At 42.8% G+C, this 23,645-nt stretch overlaps 1 protein-coding gene across 3 annotated transcripts in view; it reads left to right on the top strand.

The window, feature by feature from the left end:
• The window catches only part of LOC108928239 (arginine-glutamic acid dipeptide repeats protein-like), a 145,145-nt gene that overhangs the window by 44,867 nt on the left and 76,633 nt on the right, over positions 1–23,645 (top strand). For all 3 annotated transcript variants that reach the window (XM_018742092.2, XM_018742093.2, XM_029249189.1), the window contains exons 2-3: positions 10,961–11,405; positions 21,683–21,753. In XM_018742092.2, the coding sequence (XP_018597608.1) occupies positions 11,105–11,405; positions 21,683–21,753 (372 nt within the window). In that variant the 5' untranslated portion in view covers positions 10,961–11,104. The remainder of the gene's footprint in view (positions 1–10,960; positions 11,406–21,682; positions 21,754–23,645) is intronic.

Below are 23,645 nucleotides of genomic sequence, written 5' to 3'. Positions count from 1 at the left end.
TGGTTCTGGGTCTGATTGTGCGTTTGTGCGCGAGGCAACAAAAGTGCATTCAGCGTTCACTTTTCCGTAATATTAATGCTGTGCCTGTGAAACTTTTAATAGACTTTGTAGTAGTTGACTTCTAGGACTGGGTTTCTGTTAATCAGAATCAGAATGAGGTTTTATTTGCCAAGTGTGCTGACGCACACAAGGAATTTGCTTTGGTGCTTTCGGTATTACAGACAGCTGACGCACACAGAATAAATAAATAGCATATATACAGAGTAAAAAAGAAGAAATTCAAAAAATGTAATAAGAAAAAACAAGTAAGTTACAAAAGTAAACAGTCACTAATGGGACTAACTGCTGGAATGAGCACTATGCTGAGGGATGTAAGCAGCAGGCTGAGGGTTCACAATCTTGCTCAGTCTATAGCGTTTCTGTGGTTTCTTCATATTCCTCCAGGTGCTCTGGTTTCCTCCCACAGTCCAAAGACAGGTGTCTCAGCTGAAATGGAGTCCTGTCCAGGAGATTTCTTTCTAGGATAGGCTCTGGACCAACATGGTACTGGAATGGAGAGTCCTTATTGGAATGGATGGAGTATGCAGTGCCAGCTGTTCACAAACTGTTTAATTTAATGAATGAATGTGGAAATTACGAAAGTTGGAACAGGTCTTTGTTCCATGTAAAGGCCAGTATTTTTTGTTTTTCAATTTAATGAAATTTATCAAATACTGCTGTTTAAACAAATGATACTGTTGAATTTTAGGTATTCAATTGCTTATATATTTCAACAAAAGAACTTCTGAAAATGACAGCAAGTCCTCAATTGAGGATCTTTCTTGTGTTTTTTACATGAAGTTGCATATTCTGTATGACCGTACCTGCCACACATTGTGTGTGCTAGAAGCCTGTCCAGCTGGGTGAATATCATTGTCTGGAAAAGGTGTTTAAGAGTCCTAATTGATAACTGAAGCAAGAGCTGTAAGAAAATGTTCTGCTTTACCAAGCTGTAATGGCAGCAGATATGAAAATGAATTCATAACACTTTCCGTATCTCTGTGCTAAGATGTGTTGTGTGTAGTCTATACATACCTTTTCACAATATTGATCATTATTATTATGGATTATAATCCATTTCAAGTACCATGTGGCATTCGAATGGGACCCGTGATGAGATTTTCGTGGAGTGTGACGGGAGTAGATGTGTTCTTGATGACTTTACTCACTCAACATGATGCTAATGCGTAGTGAACATAACAACAGCGTCTGCTCCTATGTTCAAACAGCTGAGGGGAGATCTGAGTCGAGATATAAAGGACACAGTGATGGCAAAGGGTGGCGGTTAAATGGAAGCACATCTGAGTTTTGCTACCTGAGCATCCCAGAAGAGTACCAGGTTTACTGGAACTCGATACCAGGAGAAGTAACTCAACACCTTTTTACACCACTCTTACAATGTCAGTATACACAGTGTCATGGCTGCTATGGTACCTCTTTGCATGTAACTGTGCAGAGGGACCGAGGCCATAGATACAGTCATTGCGCCTACGCCCTTATGCACTCAAGTACAGTAATGAGAGGTCAGTTACCACACCCTGATGACATAGCATAGTTGATGGCATAGAAAAAGCACATCGACTCTTACTACCGCTTTTAGCATGCCATTGATTTTACTCTTGCTTCTAGCACACTGGGCTGTGTATGATCTGAATTTTAGGTCTTCCTGTGGCTTCTCATGCTTATGCTGATGTGAGCACTTGTCAGAGTGACAGATCAGACCAGCGGTGCTGTGGAGTTGTGGAGCCGGAAGCAATTATTGGGTTACTGGAGTCGGTAAAAATGTACGGACTCCGAGTGAATGTACCGTATATGCTGGCGTTTAAGTTGACCCTCAAAAATTAGAGGTGTATTATAGGTTTAGGCCTATTTTTGCCGGATAAGTCGAGCCCGGAAATAATGTGCAATTTTTGGGCCTAGGCTAGGCCTGCAGACTCGCACTCTTACGATTTTGCCCTCGGCTAGGAAGCAGAATTCAACAAATAGTCCCGTTTCATATAAAATCATACACGTTATTACCTACTATATCTTGTTATATGATAGGTTATTTTATTATACAGTTAATAAGATGGTGTGTGTGTGAGTTTAAACTTGAACAACCAAAACGTTAGTGTGTAGTTTACTTTTTTGCCAATTGCGCACACGTATCTGTCCAGCCGGTCAACTGTGTTTACATACGACTGATACGATACCACAAGCGGCGTCATCTGCTAGTTCTCCCGAAGTTTGTGTATAAAGAGTAAATAATGACTCCTAAGCATACTCAGTCGAGTGATAATAGTGATGGTTAGCACTCCAGAAATTCTGTTTCTTCGCAGTAAAAGTTCGAAGTGATAAAGAGGTATGAGAAGGGTGAAAGCATTGCATGTATCAGTAAAGCACTAGGTCTGGCCTTATTTTCATCTCAACCAGCTATTTTCATCTCACACATTAGTCGACCTGTAGTTTTTGGGAGATTTTTTTTCACTCTTAAAATGTCAACTTATACGGTGGCATATACGGTAAATTGTAATATAACGCATTAAAAATTCCAGTTTCACAGATACTAATTTAATTAACCTATTTTTTCTTTTCAGGATATATTTTAATTTGCATTGAAGACTGACTTCCCTTGCACAAATTCACAATGGCAAAAACAGTTTTAACAAAGTCTGTAATCCCCCCCCCCCAATCGCAACAGATGGGAAATATTATCTGTCCCAGTATTTTGTAGAACATGATGATGATGAAAAAGTATGTGTTGCAAAAATCTTTAGTTTTACTGGTTCCGAAAAAAATGCACCTACAAGAGCATCAAAATTGAATTGACACTTGCAGCGTTTTCATCCTAAAGTGTTAGAAGCTGTACAGGCAGTTCCCGAATTGCGAACGAGTTCCGTGTCCTTTGTCTTTTGAGTTGAATTTTAACGCAAGTCGGAACAGTTTGGTATGGTGGGTATCTAACGTCAGTTTGTCAAATGTTTGACTTGGTGTCGTGTACCTTTTTATGCATAAAAACCTTAAAGAAACACTCTGAATACACTAAAACATCTTTAATATGGTAATAATAATAACAAAATGTAATGATAATATAATCAGATGTATGTCACTTTGGAGAAAAGCGCCTGTTAAATGAATAAATGTAATGATAAATTGTAACTACAGTACTTTTAATAGAGATAAACATGGAAAGAGGTAATTGTTAGTACTGTCATGTTGAACAGAGGACACGGAGGAGGCTGGACCCAAGTGCAGGATCGTTTATTCAGATAAAAGGACTAGACGTGTTCTCGTTTCTTTATTATTTACTCTTTAGTTTCAGTCGTGACCATTCCTTTTTCTTGGATGCATCACCATCACTTGCATCATATTTACACTTTGGTGCCATGGTCAGGAGGGTAAAAACCAAAAAAAATTAAAGCCAAATACAGTAACACGAGACACTTGTTGATGGGAAAAGAAGGAAGTCTTTCCTACCTCGGGCTCACGCACCCCGCCCATGAACCGCTGTAGATGTGGAATGTTTTGATGCGCTTTGCAAAGTAGTGCCCGTTTATTATTACAAACCATTGTATATATACGGTAGCTCAAATTTTTAATATAATGGGCTTAATTATGATGCTTTCATTTGATTGTTACTTCTGGTTAACGAGGCGGCAGTTCGTAACTACGGGTTGTATGTAAGTCGGACGTTCATAACTAGGGGAGTGCCTGTACTTGAGAAAGATAACAATGCAAATATTCCATCTACTTCACAGCTAAAAAAAAAAGAATAGAAATCTACTGGAGGACAAACTCGACCATCAAAATTCTTTACTACTGACAAAGTTACCGTAACAATGATGTCAGACAAGTTTAAAAAGCCACATCATTGAAATGGTGGTGAAAAATAGTATACCTCTGTCTTCTTTTTCCACAATCAGCCTTTTTAGGCTTAAATGGAGAAATGGGTAGAAAACTTGGAGTTTCTCTGGAAAGAGAAAGTATAAGGGAACTGGTAATTGAACAGGCCTAATATAAGTAAGGACTTTGAAAAAGTCTGACGGGACACTTTGTCTTTCTTAAAATAGATGTATGTACGCATCAGAGTCTACTACACACACACACTGTCTGAAACCACTTGTCCCAAGTGGGGTCGCAGCAAGCCGGAGCTCAACCCGGCAACACAGGACGCAAGGCTGGAGGGGGATGGGACACACCCCCCGGGCGTTAGTCTGTCGCAAGGCACCCCAAGCGGGACTCGAACCCCAGGCCCACCAGAGAGCTGCGCCACCACACCCCCTCAGAGTCTACTATTTTGCCATTAATATTCGATTTCTTGAAGACAATAAAATGATAACTCGGACACTGGGAGTAAAGGACACTCAGGCACATCACAGCAGTGAATATCTTCAGAAGTTAGTTGAAGAAGTTTTAGAAGATTTTGAAATTAAAAAAGAGCAAGTTCTATGTATTGTAACAGATAATGTTTCAAACACGTTAAGCACAATTGAGAAAATGAATAAAGGTAACTAAGAAAGTACACAAACATTGGAAGATGAAGGTAACATTCCCGCACGTGATCCAGAAACAGCACAAACAGGAGAGAGCAGTGAAATTTTTGATGATATTATTGAAGAAGCGTCTAAGCTATTTCCAATTTAGAGCTACTCTCATTAGCAAGTTGAGGCAAGTAGCCGTTGCAGCCAGGACACCTAAAATAGATGCTGTTCTGCAGAGACGTGCTGGAAAAGGAGCCATTTTGAATCGAGCGACACGCTGGGGAAGCACTTATTTGATGATCAAGCTTTTGCTTGAACTAAAAACCTTTCTTGAAGATCTGAAAAACAAAAATGTTTCACTAACTGAAAGCCAGTGGATGCAAGTGACACAATTAGAAAGTCTGCTTTCTCACCCTTTTACTATCACTAAGAAGTTGCAGTCTGAGGATTTAACACCTAGTAGATTCTTGTTGGAGTGGAAAAGCTTGATATATCGCCTGAACAAAAGTAGAGGATTAATTGCTGATGACACTGTATCTTCAATGAAAAAAAGAAAGGGTCTCTTGCTGGATAATCAAATCCTGTTAGCTGCTATTTACATCGATTCAATGAACCGAATTTTGTTGAACAATGGCCAAATTGCTAAAGGAAAAGCGGGACTCTATGAAGTAACAATTCGCTTGACAAGGTCAAAGGTACTACATGAAACTCGAGATCCACAGGACAAAGAAGCTAGAAGCATTGATAACTCAGAATCAGAATCATCCTCTTCAAATGAAGAATTAGACTTTGAAACATACTTGGATAAATGAAACGTTCACAAGTAAAGCGACCCGCTGAACCTTGGAATAACAACCAGTAGATGTCCAAACAAAAATTTCAGCAAGATTTTTCAAATGGATTGAAAGAAGTGGAAAAGTATGACCGCTCATCGAAACTGACTACAGAAGAAGTCATCCCTGCTTTTCCAGAGGTTATTAGTGATGTAGCTAGAACTGTAACAGCAATTCCACCTACCCAAGTCAGTCTTAAAAGACTGTTTTCTGCTCTGAAAATAGTCAAATCGGATTTAAGGAATTCTGTGAATGAGGGTCTGGCAGAAGCAATTCTGTTTCTAAGAACAAAGAAGAAGAACCCAATCCAAAGGAACCTAAAAAGTTGTTAGTAAATTTTGGATTTGGATTTTTGATTTAACTCCTTTTCTATTAACACAATATCTCTTAAAAAAAAAAAAAAAAAATGTGTGAGGATAAATTTTTCAATCTTTTACAATATATTTAAATTCCATTTAGTGTAATCTTCCAGGTTCCATTCATGTAAATGTTATATTTACATTTATTCATTTAGCAGGCACTTTTCTCCAAAGCGACATATACGTATCATATTGTACACACATACATTATATTTAAACAATGCTTTAATCTGGAAAAGGAAGGGTTATGTTTTAAGTTTTTGAATTGAGTTTAATTCTTTTAAAATGGCCATTTGTTAAGTTGCTTCAGGTGTGTGTTTTTTTTTTTTTTTTTTTAAACTTTAAAATCTTTGTAGTAGGATGTGCTTCAGATTTCTGAACTGGTACAGGGATGTTCCTGTTTTTCTTTTATAGCACTTTTATAGTTTATTTATTTAATACCCTTTTTCTTCATAGCCTTTTGATGGAAAATATAGTCTCTTTTTTTTAATTTTATAAGTTTTATGTTTAATATTACTTGATGTTTGTAACTTCTGTAATAAAATTAAAAAGCCACAGCGGCATAGCTATAGTCTTTAAACCCAGACTTTAACAGGTTAGGCTGCTAAAAAGCAGCCTGATGATTTAGGGTCCTTGTGATGAAATGCCTTGTATGTTTTGTGCTTTCAGTCAATGTAGGAAAAGTCTGATAAGTGTAATTAGAAATAAAGGAGTCAATGGTACCATAAACTGAGAAGTCGGAGTCGAAGGTTTTGCGTATTGACTCCACAACCCTCTAGACCAGTCATGGAGGGTATTTCTGCGGCTGGAAATTGAGAGCATGAAGTCAGTGGTTGGTCAGGCTTTTTTCTTCTCAGACATGGTACTGCTGGTCTGCCGAACACTCTACTTTTACTGCACAATGCAGCACTGTAGACATCTGTATGGCTCTGGAGACACAGCTTTACATCCTGCTGGAGCCAACTTTTCTTAAACACTTTCTGTGCTTTGATACTAGAAGATCCTGCAGTGTTCTGCACAACGGTACCAACTGTTGCTGAAATACAGAGCACAGACAAGCATCTCGTTGTCATGACCAACACCTGGTGTGCTGGACAAAGTATGCCGAGAAAGTAGGCCATTCTCGACCTTCCCAGAATGAGTGTATGCTGCTAGTGGACAGGGGAGGAAATTATGTTGTGTGGTTCTTTTGTCTCTGCAGCGCTTTTCACTCCCCTTCAACCCCAGAGAAGAAGACATTACTTTGACAGCATATCCTCATGGCAGACTGTAGCCTGAAAGCAATGACTGCAGAGGCATTTTAAAGTGACTAGTGTTTCTTTCTGACTATTGCAAGAAAATGGTAGTGTTGCCTCCCTGAGAGCCCTTGAGCTTTTGGTCCACTCTTGTAGGGTTACAGAACCTGAGTGCTTGCCCCTGAGAAGGACACCAGTGCATCACCACCTGCTGATCTGGGGACAGGTTTACTGTATGCTGGAGGGACCTCAACTAACATTACAGTCTGAACTGAGCTGGAGGTTCTGAAGGCTTCCAAGACCTCTAGAGGTAAAAGATCACAAATAAGGGTTGCTGCACTATTTTTTTTTCCGGTGGACTGCCAGCTCTGGCCCGTGCTGTCTCTGTGACATGTCGAAGGACATGTTTGCTTGTGTGTGTTTGTATCTTTTTTTTTTTTTTTTTTTTTTTTTTTAACTAACAAGCAAAAAACATGAGTATTCTGGTGGTGCGGAAAAGAAAGTGAAAAGACAGATTTAGAAATTAAAGTGAAAATAATATTGCACTAGGAAAATGTGCTGCTGTTTTTATTATTATTCTGCAACACTATTTTAACATGAATAATGTGTCAAATTTCTGAAAAAAAATGTTAGGCCTGTTATATAATGTAGCATTCGTGCATTATAATTTGTTATATATACAGGCAGTCCCCGAGTTACGAACGTCCGACTTACGTACAACCAGTAGTTAAGAAACACTCCCGTAAAGCCTATTTTATTGAAAATTCGAGTTGCCTACAACAGTTTGTAATAACAAACAGGCACTACTTTGTGATGTGCATCGAAACATCAAGCGTCTACAGTGGTTCATCAGCTTGAACCTCTGTAGACGCGCAATGGGGGCCGTCCTGGCCCGAGGTAGGACAAAGACTTTGTTCTTCTCACTTGGACCACGTTGCTGTTAAGTGTCTCATGTGTTACTGTATTTGGCTGTAATTTTTTTTGTTTTTACCCTTGTGGCCATGGCACCAAAGCATAAATGTGATTCAAGTGATGGTGTATCAAAGAAAAGGAAAATAATCACGATTGAAACTAAAGTAGAAATAATAAAGCGTTCGGAAAAAGGTGAAACGCCAACGAACATTGGAAAAGCATTAGGCTACAGTCAGTCAACAATCGGGACAATTTTAAAGGACAAAGCGAAAATGGAACATGTGAAAGGCTCTGTCCTGATGTCTGTCTGTCTGTCTCTCTCTTGCTCTATTATAAATACTGTAGTAATATTTATCTCTTTCTATGTCTCTCTGTTATAAATACTGTAGTTAGATTTTTTTCTTATTACTAAAGATGTTTTGGTATATCTGGAAGTATTTCTTTAATGTTTTTATGCATAAAAAGATGGGACTATATACTAAGACAAACATTTGACTGACGTTAGATACGAACCCTAGCCCTAACTGTTCTGACTTAGGTACAAATTCAACTTAAAGACAGACTTAGGAATGGAACTCGTTTTTAATTCAGGGACTGCCTGTACTTATGGTTCATAGTATAACGGAATTTACAACAAGGTCATTGCAATAGAACCTCATTGTAAGTCAAAGATCACCTGTGTGAGGAAAGTGGAATAGAGCTGACTTGAAATAATGTCAGGCCTAGACAGCAAACCAGAAACGTGTGGTGTGAAGAACTTGCTCTAGGGATATGACAGTGCCACATTCGGGGCTCTGCAGCGCAGAGGGCTCATCTGCTGTGGGCAAGATGGTGTGTTTACTGGCTGGAGGCTTCTTGCTGAATGCTCCAAATGATTCTTTGATCATGTTGTGCTGAATAAAAAAAGAGGGAAAAGAAAATGCAGAGTCGCTGTGCCAGTATGTGGGCTCATGGTTTCAGGAAGACAGGTTGGTTGCTCCCCCGGTGATCCATGTCTCTCACTGGGACTCGCATGCTGCTGCTCTAGAGGTGTTGTGCATCAATTTGTCAAACCTTTGTGCATGCAGTGTTGACATTGCTCCTCCAGCATCTACTGGGGTGCTGGATGCTGGTCTTCGATGGCTCAGTCTGAGGATATCTCTGGTCACAATGGCAAGCACTTTGATCTATGTTTTCAAATAATATTCCAGGAGATGCTTGGTTCTCAGTCTCAGTTTAATTCTCTGTATGAAAGTAAACAAAGAGTACATTTGTATTTTTCAGAGAACTCAACCAAAGTGCCCTTTCTGATGGCTTCCTTAGGCAGCCCCTTATTTTTAAGTACAGAAAGTAGAATTTTTGTCAACCGAACACCTAAAAAATCCAGCAGAGTTGAAATAACCAGTGAAATTGACTATTGGCTGCCTTTTAACCCATTTGGCTGATTACTGTTCGGCTATCGGTCGGTGCCTTTTGTTTAAAGCTCGCTATCCAGAGTCACACCACTTCTGACGCTGGATTTCGGCCCTGGGGATGAACATGCTGCGTTACCCAGTGGACTGGTTCTTTGATCAGATCTCCATGTGGTTTTCCAGGCCTGGATTGGGTTCTAGGTTCCTTCGGATCACAGATTGGTGTGTCCATCACTTAAAGCATGTGGTCAGTATAGGGTAAAGTGTTTATATGGGGGGAAAAAGCGGTACGTCAGTAAGTCAGATGTGTCCTCCTTCGAATATGTCTCGCTTTTATTGCATAGTGCAATGAGATGTTCCTGCTTTGTGGGAGTGACTTTCTTTCTCACTTTCTGCCTCTGAGCCCTGGAAGACCTGCTGGGTGTGAACAGTGTGGAGCTGCTGGGCTGAGTGAGGACCATGCTGTCTGTAGAGGGTATGGCAGTGCAAGTGCTATGCTTGAACATCTTAGGGCTTGGAGACTTAAGGCTCGCACACTTTATTTGTTCACCGTTTCCAGTTTTACACTCCACTGTAGCAGTGGCATTGGATTGTACTAACCTCTGTACAGAAAACAAGCTCACATGGAGAGCTCATTCATGCTTAGCGTTGATGTTTGGCTGCTCTTAGCTGCTCAGTTTGGGTGCAGTTGAGTTACTAACCTGTTTACTTCACTGAGGTTAGTGCATTAAAGATGCATTTGGATTGAGTGTTCAGGGCCGTGCTTTTTTATCTGTTTTTAAAAGAAATAAATAAAATTAAATGGATATTTTTATGCTTTTTTTTTTTTTTTTTTTGGCACACTCGTTTTTCGAGTTTGTCGTTGGGAAGTGTTTTGGATCAAATCAGTGAGTCTGATGAATATAGGGGTTCGGACTTTTTCCATGTTGTAAAATGCCAAACTTCAGCAGGCTTGGAGATCTCTCTGCAGTCTCAGGCAGTACACCCAGTTACGGTGAGACAGTGTGTGGGACCTGGAGTAGCACTGGCAGCTCAAGCTGAGATGATCTGAGACTGCTGGTTGCTGTGCTGAAAGCACTGGAGCTCAGCACAGACTGGCCATTGTTGGCTTCACTGCCTTATGGGACACTGCTCACACCTCACTGATTCATTAATCTAATTATTTGTGCTCTTCAGAAGTATTGGGGCTTCTTTTAGCCATGGTAGGGAGCATACATCTGCATGCAATAATTTAGCTAGTACTAATGTACTTACAATGATTTATCCTTTTATACAGATGGATAATTTCTATTCAGAGTAAGTACCTTGGTAAATGTTACTACAGCAGGAGGTGACATTCAGTGCGATCAAACTGGGGTCCTTTAAGTACAAGGCAGCAGCTCTAGCCACTACCATACCAGCTGCCAGAATGCAAGATTATTATATTGTTATGGCCTTCGTAATGTCTTAGCTATGTGTAATTTTGTTAAACTAGTTTGGCCTGTACTTGCAATAATCACTTTTTTTTTTGGTAAGCGAAGAAAACATAATCTTTGCTGCCCTTGGAATTTGTTTCAGAAGCCCAAACTCCTATGTACCCCGTTTTGGACCGTCAACCGTTTTGATTTAAAGTGCTCTGCTTTGGTTACTTTACCTGTCATGGCTGCCCGCTGCTGTCAAAGAAGTGTCCTGTTTTTCTGAGACTGTCCCTAGATATGTCAGTAAATTCTTATGTTTTTCTTACCTTTGTAGCGCGTGTGAAAGCCTGGGGTTCTTGGTGTGGCTGAATTCTTCCTGGATCTGAACGGTATATTCAGAAGACTGAAGCCCAGACTGACAGTCTACCTTTCACGGAAGCCCAGCCGTGAGAGGAGAGAGGAAGGCACCTGGCAGATCATGACAACCGACAAAGACAAGGAGCGGGAGCGCGAAAGGGATCGGCGGGACAAGGTCCGGGAAAGTGAGAGCGCCCGGCCGCGGCGCAGCTGTACCCTTGAGGGTGGTGCCCGGAACTATGCCGAGAGTGACCACAGCGAAGATGAAGATAACGACGGTGGTGGAGCTGCTGCTGCCGCTGAGGAGGCAGCCAAAAAGGGCAAGAAGAAGACACCCAAGAAGAAGTCCCGTTACGAGCGCACTGAGAATGGCGAAATCACCTCCTTCGTTACTGAGGATGATGTGGTCTACCGGCCAGGCGGTGAGTAAAGACACGTCAAGTCCATCTCCTTGAAGCTGCACTCTACCACTTTGTTTAAAATGTACTGTAGGTCTGGCCACTGTGCGTACATTAGCAGGCAAGAAGAATGTGTCTCTGGAGATGCTGCATTATGATACTGGAGACTTATATTAACAACATGCTATTAGGGTTCTAATGCACATATAATGTACATTTCCTAAAATGGCAGTGTTCTTCAGTTAGGTGGCCTAGTTCAATCTGCTTAACCTGTTTTCAAGAATGCGAACATCTGACATGTTGTGTGAGACATCCTTGACAGGAACGTGCTGTACAGAAACTTAAAATTTGTATATTTTTGGATCTGATCCAACCTGGCAAGTTTCCTGCAAAGCTGCTGTGTTTTCCTTATAGGCTGCATTAGTTTGCCTTTTTATCAGTAGCCAAGGTCTCTACAAAAGGGTTGTTTTATAATATTGATTTTCATGCCAACCCATCTCCTTGGTTTTATCGACCTCTTTATTGTATTACCCTTACTCTCTTTGTTGATGTGTGTTTTTTTTTTTTTTTTTTTGCCCCCTCCCCCAAATCACAGAATTTCAAAAGAATAGTCGTTCAGGCAGGACAGTTTTGCTTTGATCAAATGACTGCCTGCGTCTCTTCAGGTTTTCAGAAAAAACGGCAAAAATTCGCCCTTGCTTGTTTGAGAAAATCACAGGCAAACTGACAAGCTATTTTCTTGGTTTCATGCAGAATGAAGGCTGGCATTTCACTAGTGTGAAACGTTTCTAAGGCTGATCAACACACAAAACCTTCCTCTGAGATTAATAATGCTTCTTGATCTCACTTGGCAAGAGCGTGCAATATATGGTATCCTTCTGTTTTCAGTAGAACCATACAACTGAAATGTGATAGTTGTTATGTAGAGCTTCATACAGCTACATGCCTTAACTTCTTTAATCTACATGTTTTCTAGCTTTTTTTAATATTGTAATATTTATTAATTTACCAGTACTTAGTTATTCAGTGCAAGCTTGGGGAAGTCCGCAGCCTCTCACAAAAGCTTAAGGTGCGAGGCGGGCTCCACCTTGGCTCTCAAGTGCTTATAGTATAAAGAAATAAAGTTCACAAGATCACTGCCTGTATCTGGCTCTGCAAATCATGTAGAAACTCTGCTGTTGCACTGTTAGATCTACGTTATGTTGCGGGATTAAAGATTTATCCTAGAGTAAGGGTATTCATGATATTAAAGCTGTTTATATGTTTAAAATAACTTGAGTTAATCTTTACATGTTTATTTCCATAGGGTCTCGAAGGTCTGCGGTTTGAATTCTCATTCCTGCTTTAGTACCGTCTCCTGAGTTGGTTCAATAAAAATTACCCTACAGTATAAATGGGTAAATTGTTGTAAGTTGCTTTAGATAAAAGCATCAGATGAATGAATTAATAGTAATAATAGTTCTGAATGCATCATTTAAACGTTTACCATCCAGGCTGGAAAAAGTATGTGAATCTCTACACTAATGACTTCTCCAGAAGCTACCATGATATTAGATATCATGAGAAGTGGGTTGGAGGTGCCCTGCCCTATCACTGTCATCCTCTGACTGTGCTCCATAGAGCAGAGCTGACTTCACGGTAGTGTGGAAGATTCTAACTTTCGCTTGTAGCGATAGTTCTTTAGAGCTCCAGATGTTCTTCAGCCATAGGAAGGCTTACCTTGCTTTCCCACTTCTGGCTTTAATTTCAGCGTCTCTGCATCTCTGCCTGTCAATCACACTGCCCAGTTATGTGAAAGCTTCTACTGGTGTTGGTCATTGAGCCTTGAGGATCGTTGTCTTCCTTCAGTTAATTTTCATACCAACTTGGGCCGAAAGGGAAACCACAGTGTTTGTCTTCTGCATCTATTAATAGGTATGGGACGTTATTGCTAAGTCTTCTGCATAATCCATGTCATCAAGTTGGATCCAGGGTGTCCACTAAGTTCTATCCCTTCTTTGTGCTGTGGAGGTCATCATGACCCAGTCAGTGACAAGCAGGAATAAAAACGATGACAGTAGAATTTTGGAAGACTTCCGCATTTACTTGAAATGCATCTGTGAGTTGTCCTCCATGACTCACCCTACAGGTCATCCTCTTGTACAAGTTCTTCATGTTAACAAGTTTGACTGGCACCCCGAAATGTTGGAGAAACTTCCAGAAAGTGTCCCAATCCACCTTATTCGACACAAAGAGCAGCTCTCTCGCTTATCTGATAAGATGTACATAGCTGATTTTGTTACAAACAGATGGAAAATAGACATGAGGAATAAACAACCTTATGCGCTTTAGACAAAAATCTGTGTCTCAAATTGTTGATACATGTGTCTGATACGGGCTCTTGTACTGAATAAAATTCCTCTTGTGGAAGTGAAATGACAGCATAGCAAATACCAATGCTGTTGTACCAAGTACCAACTCCTGTTGTATGAAATAAGGGTATATATTTTCTGTTGTAACTTTTCTTTGTTGTGCCTTATTAATCAACTGAGTTACAAAAAAGTTATTAACCATTATTTACATTTATTCACTTAGCAGACGCTTTTCTCCGAAGCGATGCACATCTCATAGAAAATACAATGTGTCCTTGACATATTAAGTTGAGGCCTTTGTCCAATGTAGCTTAAAATGCTACAAAAGCAACTGGTCAATGACTCAGCCATTTATATAGCTTAATATTTTCATGGGAGCAACTTGAGATGAGGTCCTTGCTGAAGGACACTGCAGGCCTAACTACCGTACCACCTGAAGGCCTTGCCTTTCTGTAGGCAAAGACTGCTTTTCCACTTGACTTTATATTATTAAGTTTTTTTGACCATTTCAGATGATACTGAACATAAATGCAGTCATCATTCATTTTCTGAATTGGTGTCTTATGTGGGTACTGCTTTACTGCTCGTGAAAAAGTGCTGGGTGGTACTTCTAAGGTTTGAGTGTGCAGGGTCATTAGAACACTGGAGCATTTAGTGAGTGTGTGTGCGTGTGTGTGTGTGTGTGTGTGTGTGTGTGTGTGTGTGTGTGTGTGTGTGTGTGTGTGTGTGTGTGTGCGCACGCTCCACTCTGTTGTCAGGGCAACTAGACCCGTGAAGGTACTCTTATAGTGTTGTAGGATCGCCTCCCTCCTCCTGTGGGTGTCATGCTGTTGGAACCACTTTGGGTTTGGCCCCTGGGCCTGGACTGGATTATTCTCTCCTGCATAACTAATCATTTCACTTTTGTCTAACAGTATAAGTGGCAGGTGGAGATGGCCATAACTGTCGAGCCAGTCTGGTAGGGGGGGGCTCACGTCACCTTCTTGTGTTCTCGTGATGAATACAGAGGACTTTGTGTAGATGAAGGGGCAGAAAGTGGGGCTGTGTAAGAGAAGAGAGGGAAGCTAACTATCCGCACTGCCACATCCTCCTGTCCAGCTGAGGGCCTTGTTTGTCCATGCCAGCTGCGGACCGTTTTCACAGCAGGCTTGGAGTGCGCTGACTCGACGGTAAATAAATGGCTGTTGATATTAGCTGTGGCCTTTGATGCTGCTCTTCTGGTGATGGAACAACAAGGCCATTTGTGCTGCAGCGAGGTGGCTTTGGCTGTGGGGGATGCAGTATTGACTAGCCCTATGAGGACTGCTCCTCTGAGCTCTTGTGGTTGCTGGAAATGCTCTACAGAGGGGGATACAAACATCCAGCCCTGCACTCCCTCTGAACGTGGAGCAGTATGTGAGAGCTAGCCACCGCTCTCTTGGAGCTGTGTGAAGAGGAAATGTATTGCTTCAGCTGACTGCGAGTGTGCTTCTCACCTTGCAGACTGCCATGCGTTCAGGGAGCCTGGCCCAGTTGTACGTTCTGCTGGGAAAAGATGTCACACTCCGGTCATATGCTGTACGCCTCATTATCGGTAGGTTGCAGCGGTGTGTTTGGGATTAATGGAGGGTCCGTGACTCCTGGGGCCTCAGACATGTAACATTACACACCCACACACTGGATGAAACCGCTTGTCCCAAGTGGGGTCGCTCCGAACCGGAGCCTAACCTGGCAACACAGGGCATAAGGCTGGAGGGGGAGGGGACACCAGTCCGTTGCAAGACACCCCAGACCTACCAGAGAGCAGGAGCCGGCAAAGTCCGCTGCGCCACCGCGCCCCTGCCATGTAACATTAGTGAAGTGCTACCCTTGACTTCAAAATTTGTGCCTTACATTTATTTATTTAGCAGATGTTTTTCTCCAAAGCGGCATCCAACAAACTCTATGTAGTGTTATCAGCCCACACACCTTATTTGCCAAGGTGAATTACAGTGCTAGATACACTACTTACACTGGGTCACTCATCCATACATCAGTGGAACACACACACACTCTGTGTCACTTACACACTATGGGGGAACCTGAACAGCATGTCTTTGGACTGTGGGAGGAAACCAGAGCACCCAGAGGAAACCCACACAGACACAGGGAGAACATGCAAACTTCACATAGACTGAGCGGGGATGGAACACACATCCTCACACACCACCCAGGCGCTGTGAGACAACAGCGCTACTCGCTGTGCCACCGTGCTGCCCCCACCTTCTAAGCAAATACAATCATCTGGGAAATAAGAAAGGACAAAGCAAATGTTTTGTAGGTTAATTATCAGAGCCATCGTAAGAGGAAAAAAAATTCCATCATCCAGGCACAGATTGTTGGGTAAGATGAAGCGGGGGATGTGCGATACGGTGCAGAAGGGCCACGTCCTGCTCGGCCAACCCTGTAGTGACCACAGTTGATCTGCATGTTGTGAATCTGAACTGTGCAGTTGTCTTAGAGTATGCTGTGTTTACACTGATAGCGCACACCTGCTGCGCTGCTTTTTCTCTCTCTCTCTGCCAGCTACGTTGCCTGGAAACAGTTAATAACCATAATAAAAACAATTGTATTAAAGCAATTATTATGCCCGTTCACTTTGAAAGCATGTTATTGCTTTACATTAAAAGCGCCAGTCTTTATTGTACGTATAAAGTGTTTGCACATTTAAGTTTATACATTTGCAAACATAATTGTCTGCACATGTTTGAGCTTTGTTTTTGTACAGCGATCCATTTATTGCATATTGGTTATGACAATGATATCAGAAGCTCTCTAGCAATAACGGCTGACTCCTCTCTGATTTAATGTACGACAAGTTGTGTAAGCGCACAGACGTAGGCAGTAACTGCAAGTGGTTAAGCCTGTGAAAATGACAGGATCTTATTATTTTTCTGTCTGGTAGCTCCTGGGCATTTTCCGAAAGCGCAGCATCACGTACGAGGGAAAGTGGGGAAAAAGTGTTTGCAATATTAAAGAATCTGGTCAAATGAAGATTATTGCAGATACTTATTTATTTTTGTTGTCGACATCCAGAGCGTATCCCAGAAACATGGGGTGTGAGGCGGGGTGTACCAGCCCATTGCAGGGCATTATGTTGTGCTGTGTTTTTCTTTTTTTTCTTCTTCTTTTCAGTTTCTCTTTGTCTGCCTTTGCAGCCTTTCCCAGTATCTTTTACATTTTCCTTGACATTTTGATCCTTTGGCTCAAAGATGTTTATCATATAGATACAGTCCACAAGGTCATGCCTGTGGCTTTCACTTTGCCAAGCACAGCAGCGCTGTGCTGTTAGAGCCGCTGTGCTGGATCTCTAGCAAATGTTGTACATTAGATGGTCTTTGTTTGATTGTGGGGTTAAGACTTTACACTAGTGGCTACTGCTGCCAGGGTAATTCAGAGGTTAATACACTACATTTAGGCAGTGCATACAGTGAGGGACAAAAACCCGCTGAGATTGAGACACCAAGTGGAAATATCTCTCTCTCTCTCACACACACACACACACACACACACACACACACACACACACACATTAACTGAAACCGCTTGTCCCAAGTGGGGTTGCAGCAAACCAGAGCCTAACCTGGCAACACAGGGCATAAGGCTGGAGTGGGAAGGGGACACACCCTGGGCGGGACGCCAGTCCGTCACAAGGCACCCCAAGCAGGACTCGAACCCCAGACCTGCCAGAGAGCAGGATTCGGCCTAGCCCGCTGCACCGCTGTGCCTCCTTGGACGTATCTCTGATTTAAATAAAGTAGTTATTGGGGAATTGAAATACCTGTTGTACGAAGAATGACTATAGATTTTCATAAGCCTTTGTTGCCATTTTTTATTGTTCGGGTCGTTTTTCTTGTTTTTTCTTATTATGAAAACTCTATAGAGCTTTATAATATCACCAAAGGTGAAAAATGAGCATAATGATGTGTAGTTTGAAAAATTACAGGCATTGGTTTCTTCAACATGCAAAATAAGAAAAAAAGTTAAACATTGTGAACACAGCTTTGTTCACCACTGTGTCAGCAAGGAGATTTCCAGTATGCTCAGTAAACCCATCAATAACACACACACACACACACACACACACACACACACACACACTTTCTGAACTGTTTGTCCCATACGGGGTCACGGGGAGCCAGAGCCTAACCTGGCAACTCAAGGCGTAAGGCTGGAGGGGGAGGGGACACACCCAGGACAGGATGCCAGTCCGTCACAAGGCACCCCAAGCAGGACTTGAACCCCAGACCTACCGGAGAGCAGGACCCAATCCAACCCCCTGCGCCACCGCACCCCCCCAATCAATAACATCTATAACGAAGTCCACACTCATTGAATGGCTTTGCATGTGATGATTGTCTGTGACATGTTTGCTGTGTAGTTCCAGCTGATCTTTCGTTCGTCTTGTCTGTAATGAGTGCAGTTGCAGTGTGTGTTCCATCCTCGGGCTGCGTCAATGCGTCTGTGTATATCAGTGTAGCAGTGCGACAGTACAGTGTGTGTTTTCCTGGGGTGATGTTTTGCATCATTGTGTCTGTCAGTGTGTGAATGAGGCTGTTCTGCTGTGGTGCACACAGATGCAAGGCTTTCTATGCATGCGTTGCAGTGTTTCCGCTGTCCACGCCCTATGCTGCTGGGCCGAGCGGCATTATGGCCGAGGTCTTGTTAGTCAGAGGAGACTAGGCATGCTCTAGGAAAGCTGTGGGAGACACCAACTTCTCCATCGTTGTCCAGGCGACAGCTGTAATGCTTACTGCCTCTTCCACAGTGTGACTGTGATGCTGTACAAGTAACTGCTGGTGGTTCGGATGGGTCCTTTACTCTTCTCACAAGGACACGGAAATGGCCTTCAGGCCACCAGGCTGTCTGTGGAATCTTGGCCACCGGTGCGGCTTGATATATGTTGGGGTGAATTTGAGCTCATTTGGAAAAGGGTGATGGTCGGGCACGTTGGGTTAGGGGGCATTTTCCACTAATCTGCCGTATTGTCCGAAGGAGGATGGCCAGGGCCTTGCATCTGACTACTGCATGGGGCTATAGGTTGTGTGTCAGAAAGTAGAAACGCCATCGGGTTACTCGCTCAGTCATCAAAGGGATCCTCTACGGCTAATTTTGATGAGAGGTCACGTGGAGACGGGAGCTGCAGGGATGCTCGGTGCCCTTTGCGCGTCTTTGGTTACCTCTCTTCGTTTCATCACAAAGTGCCTTTATGTCACACAGATGAGAAGCTTGATGGTGCACACTAGCCTTTTCCTGCACGTCCTGAGTGACACACGTTTCCTCTTTACGAGAACTGACCTGAAATGGTTCTGCTGCTATTTACTCTGACAAGCGCGTGCTAATCACACCCAGAAGTCTGATCCATCCAGCCAAACGCTCAGGATGTTTGAACAACTTTTTTAAGCGGTTGCTGTTGACTACAGGAGTGGATGAGGCAAAATAAGTCCTTCTTCTTCTACTTCTTCCATCAGTGTTACAAAGGCATAAAAAACCTCTGCTTACTGCCACACCTTCCATAAGTGAGTGCGATCACAAATTGATTAGAAACAGGTAAGGGGTGGGACTTAAACATGTATCACGAAAGGTGTGCCGTCTGGCCAACAAACAAGGGTGAACTCGTACAGTCATACTCAAGCAACCTGCCCTGAAAGGTAATGACAACACAAGCGCCGCTGCAGTCGATTCATTGCCATATCCTGAAGAGTTTCTAGCCATTTACTCGGTGAGTCTTTGGGACCCCATCCTGGAAGTTGTGAGCTGCCTGCTCTTCAAAGGTTCTTTGTGGAATTTTTCATTCCATGTAGCCATGTCATTTTCTGTCCTCCTTGAGGGCAAAATGAGTCTTTAACGTCAAAATACAAGGAAGGAAGCAAGTTACCCTTTGCCACTGAGACACTCGAAAGTTAAAACCTATGCAGCTTTTATGCCCAGTGCTCTATAAACTGTGCTGGTAGCTTCTTCTACGAGCACTTGTTCTTGTGCTGCTTGTTGTTGTAAGCAGCTTCAAACTCTGTTGCCAGGCTTGCTCCAGTGTGGCAGCCGTTTGTTGTTGTTGTCTCCCTGTACGCCGTGTCCCTGTATTGTACGCCTCAAACAGTGAACACTAACATAATATCTTGAGCACCCTGGATGCGCCTTCTGGATAAACAGCTAAGGTCCCCAGTGACGTCTACACGGTTAAGTCCCAAGTCTTTCAGTTTCACGACGGCGGCTCTAAACCCTACTCTACATGCTGCCACAATGGGTACCTTAGAGCATGTTGATGCCAGATCTTTATTGCGTGTTTTTACAGCTGTAACATTATATTTAGCTTGCTTATTGTGACATGCAATTACTGTAGCTTATTTGGATTTCAGGTGATTTTGTTTTGTGTACACGTATTTCTGGCAACGGTAGGACTACGGCTAAATGTTGGCATTGATTAATCCTTACATTCCAGCCAGACTACTGTGCTTCACCTAACTCTGTTTGTGCCACTTAGGCAAGGCCTGAAACTGTGTAACCCACAGGTTTGAAACCTTGGGTTTCGTTGTGGTGCGACATGCTCCCTCTGTCCCTCAGAGCTCCTGAATCCCTTCCATGATTCAAGAAGAGTTGAATCATTCCTTAGTCATTCATTCATTCATTTGTTAATCAATCAAGTATGTGTAACTTCTGTTTGTGTCTTACGCTAATTCCATGTAACCTCAGCAGGTTGTCACACAACCTGTCCTTCAGTCATCACATGATTAAGTTGTGCTTGTTGTTATAAAGCGTGTATGAATTTTGCTTGCTGCACAAGGAAAGGCTATATGTATGTATTTGTTGTTTTCCTTTCACTGTTAATGCTGGACATACTGTATGAAGATTGTCAGTAGGTTTATTATGTCTGTAACACTGTAGTTTGTCGCAGTATGCCCACTGTGGGTGCTCTCTGCAGAGTCCAGCTCTCAACCCGTGTACAGAACCCATTCATTCCGCTCCATGCTGTTTCACACCCATTTACCCTTCTGGCAGCAAACCACTTGAGTGAACATTGCCTGTGTCCCTGCCATCAAAGGCTTCTGTCCAACCCCAGCCAGGGAGAGGTCTGTGAGACCTTTACGACACAACTCTACAAGTGCATGTATTTTTGTTTTTAAAAAAAAAAAGAAAAATCAACACCCTGGTTCACAGTCAATAGTGGTTACTGTAAGATGTGTCTCTGAATGTATCACACGCTTGGAAGATGATGCATGAAAAATTCAGTGTTGCTACAGACACAGGCTTTGGTATTCAGCTCCTTAGTGTGATTCCTATGTAGCTGCATGTGGATCGCCTTTGTTGGGGCCTTGGAGTGTTCATAAAAGTAGGAGGCAAAGAACAACCCCTTTGTTAACGGGTGAACAGTTTCCCCTTCCAATTTGCTCAAGAGTAGTGTGCTGGGGATATGACTCCTGTCTGTAACCCAGCCCTAGTCCCTCTGACAACCTGTCTTTTTGAACCCTGCATGGTGACAGTAGTTTGCTGTGCGGGGACATCTAGGTTCATGATTCACCTGTACCAAGAGTGACTTCGGGTTAGCGAGGGACCGATCGTCTCGGATCTCGTTCAACCCTCAGTGCCCCAAGGCTGGGCACCGTTGTACCTCAAGTGTAACTTTTGGGAGCCCCAGCAGTGGCTGAAGGAGATACCCACTAATCATCTGGATGAGTACATCACTGTTGGAAAATACTGCATTACATCACTGTTACCCTGGAATTGCTGAGATAAGCTTGCGTGAATGCTCTTCATTGGAACGGCAAAGTGTAAAATGCATGTATATTTAGCATTAGAAAGGGATTATAGCTTCTCTGTTTACGTAATGTCTTTAATGAGGAGGACAACAAGCCTGTGGTAACGTTCCTACGCATGGTTGTCTGAGAAGCCTGGAAGCATCTTTCAACTGTAACTTGTTTTCTCAATCTTTTTCAGACTGTGTGTACATTGAGAGCCGCCGACCCAACACGCCCTACTTCATCTGTAGCATTCAGGACTTCAAGCTCGTGAGTACTACTCTACACTAGCTTCCTGTGTGGCCTCCTCTTGGGCTCTCAAGTCCTCTCTCTCTCTCACACACACACACACACACACACACACAAATTCTGGGTCATGTGAAGGAGAGATGATGATATAGCCTTTGCCGTGCGACCATTGATTGCCGGTGCTCCTGCGCATGTGCGTATGTTGTTGAAAGAGCAGTGATTGCGCTTATTTCTCAGTAAGTGCAGACGCACCATTTGAGGAGCACACTGAATCGTGGCAGTTGTTGTGGCAAGGGTGCTCTTAAGTTCAATCCAAGATGCTTTTGTTTCATTCAGTCGTCAACAGAAAAACGTTTAGAGGGAAGGACACTAAACGAATTGATTTTATTTCAGACATTCAGGACTGTGTAGTACAAAATCAAGAACATGATGGGTAACCTTTGACTAATGAAGACTGTAGGACACAAAGAGGTTTAGTGTGAGAGGATGCTCGGCTCAACTGATGGGGCACCAGCAGTGCAGTTAGTAGGGTATAGTACTGCCATTTTACTCTCGCAGCAGGCTGAGCCGAGCCAGAGTACTGCCAACTGCTAAGAGGACAGAGTATCTCTGTAACTGACTCTGACATAACATGGTAACCCATTCACATTTTTCCCCACAATTATTGCTGTGCAAACGTTTCATTGAAACAAAGTATTTTACCTGCTTTGCCTTTTCACTCATGCAATGATGCACAAATACAGCCATCTTTACTGTTATGTTGTCTTTTAAATGAGTTTTAAACGCTGAGAAGAGTAGATGTGTAGCAGGAGGTTTGTTGTATTCCACCTCTGCATTGGCACAAAGCTTTCTTTGTATGTCCAGATGAACATTGTCCAAAACTGGAAAATAAGCCGGTAACCAATTCTAAACTAAAAAATAATGTGTTAAACAATTCTTAAGGTAACATCTCTAAGGTTCCTGATACAGCTAATGGGTTTTGAGCCACGAGGAGCTGTGGCCATGGTAGAGCTTGGTTGCCTGCCATCACCTTTGCCCTGGATGTGTGCCCCAGCCCTCACCTCCTTGCTCCTAAGACTGCCTTCCATGGTACAAACTCAGTATGTGAGGATTAGATCTGGCCATTTCCTTGCAAACAAGGTGAAACTTAGCAAAACTTTTATTTTGGTTCGTTTTTGTCTGACATATACAGTAGCCTGCTTGAAATGGTAAAGGTGTGCAGCTCAGGGATGCCAAGCTGGTATGTCTCTCGTCCAGCCCCAGCTGCTCGCTCAATGCTGCTTCCGGCCCATCCGCCAAAGCTCTTGTCCGCCTCTGAGCTCAGCATGGAAAATGGACACGAACCCTTTCCACTCCTCTGCCCACCTCTTGTCTCACACTGTGAGTGGGGCCTGGCTGTGGGAGATTTAAATCAGCGTCCACTTTGCTGCCCGTTTGCTGGATTTGTGTCACGTGGCAGTAATGGCTGCTCCTGAGTGAGCGGTGTGACGTAGGATGTCTCGCTTTGTGTCCACTGCCACGGTGGAACTGGACATTCTGTAGTTTCACTGCCCTGCAGGTTTTTGTGTAATAAAAAAAAAAAAAAATCTCTTCTTCATATTCTATATATCTACATTGGACTTAGTGGAGTGATTAGCAGGAGCAGTCCTTTCCAGTCTAAAGGCCGGAGGCCTCGGACATCAGTGTGACACCTGAGGGTGAATCCTCTTCTCTCCAGGGTTTAGAGGAAGTAGTCAGTGGCACTGATATGAAGGGGTGCTTCGCTGACTTGTTTCCGCACAGGCTCCATATTGCTTTCTGGTGAACAAATATGCAAAGACAAAAGACGCTCTTCCCAAACATGCGACCTTGCATGGGCGTAAAAATGATAATAAGCATAGCACAGTTCTCCCATGTTGCTCTTAGCGTTGATT

The sequence above is a fragment of the Scleropages formosus genome, chromosome 25 (assembly GCF_900964775.1).
Source record: "Scleropages formosus chromosome 25, fSclFor1.1, whole genome shotgun sequence".
Taxonomy (NCBI): Eukaryota; Metazoa; Chordata; class Actinopteri; order Osteoglossiformes; family Osteoglossidae; genus Scleropages; species Scleropages formosus.
This window is presented reverse-complemented; position numbering and strand designations above follow the sequence as displayed.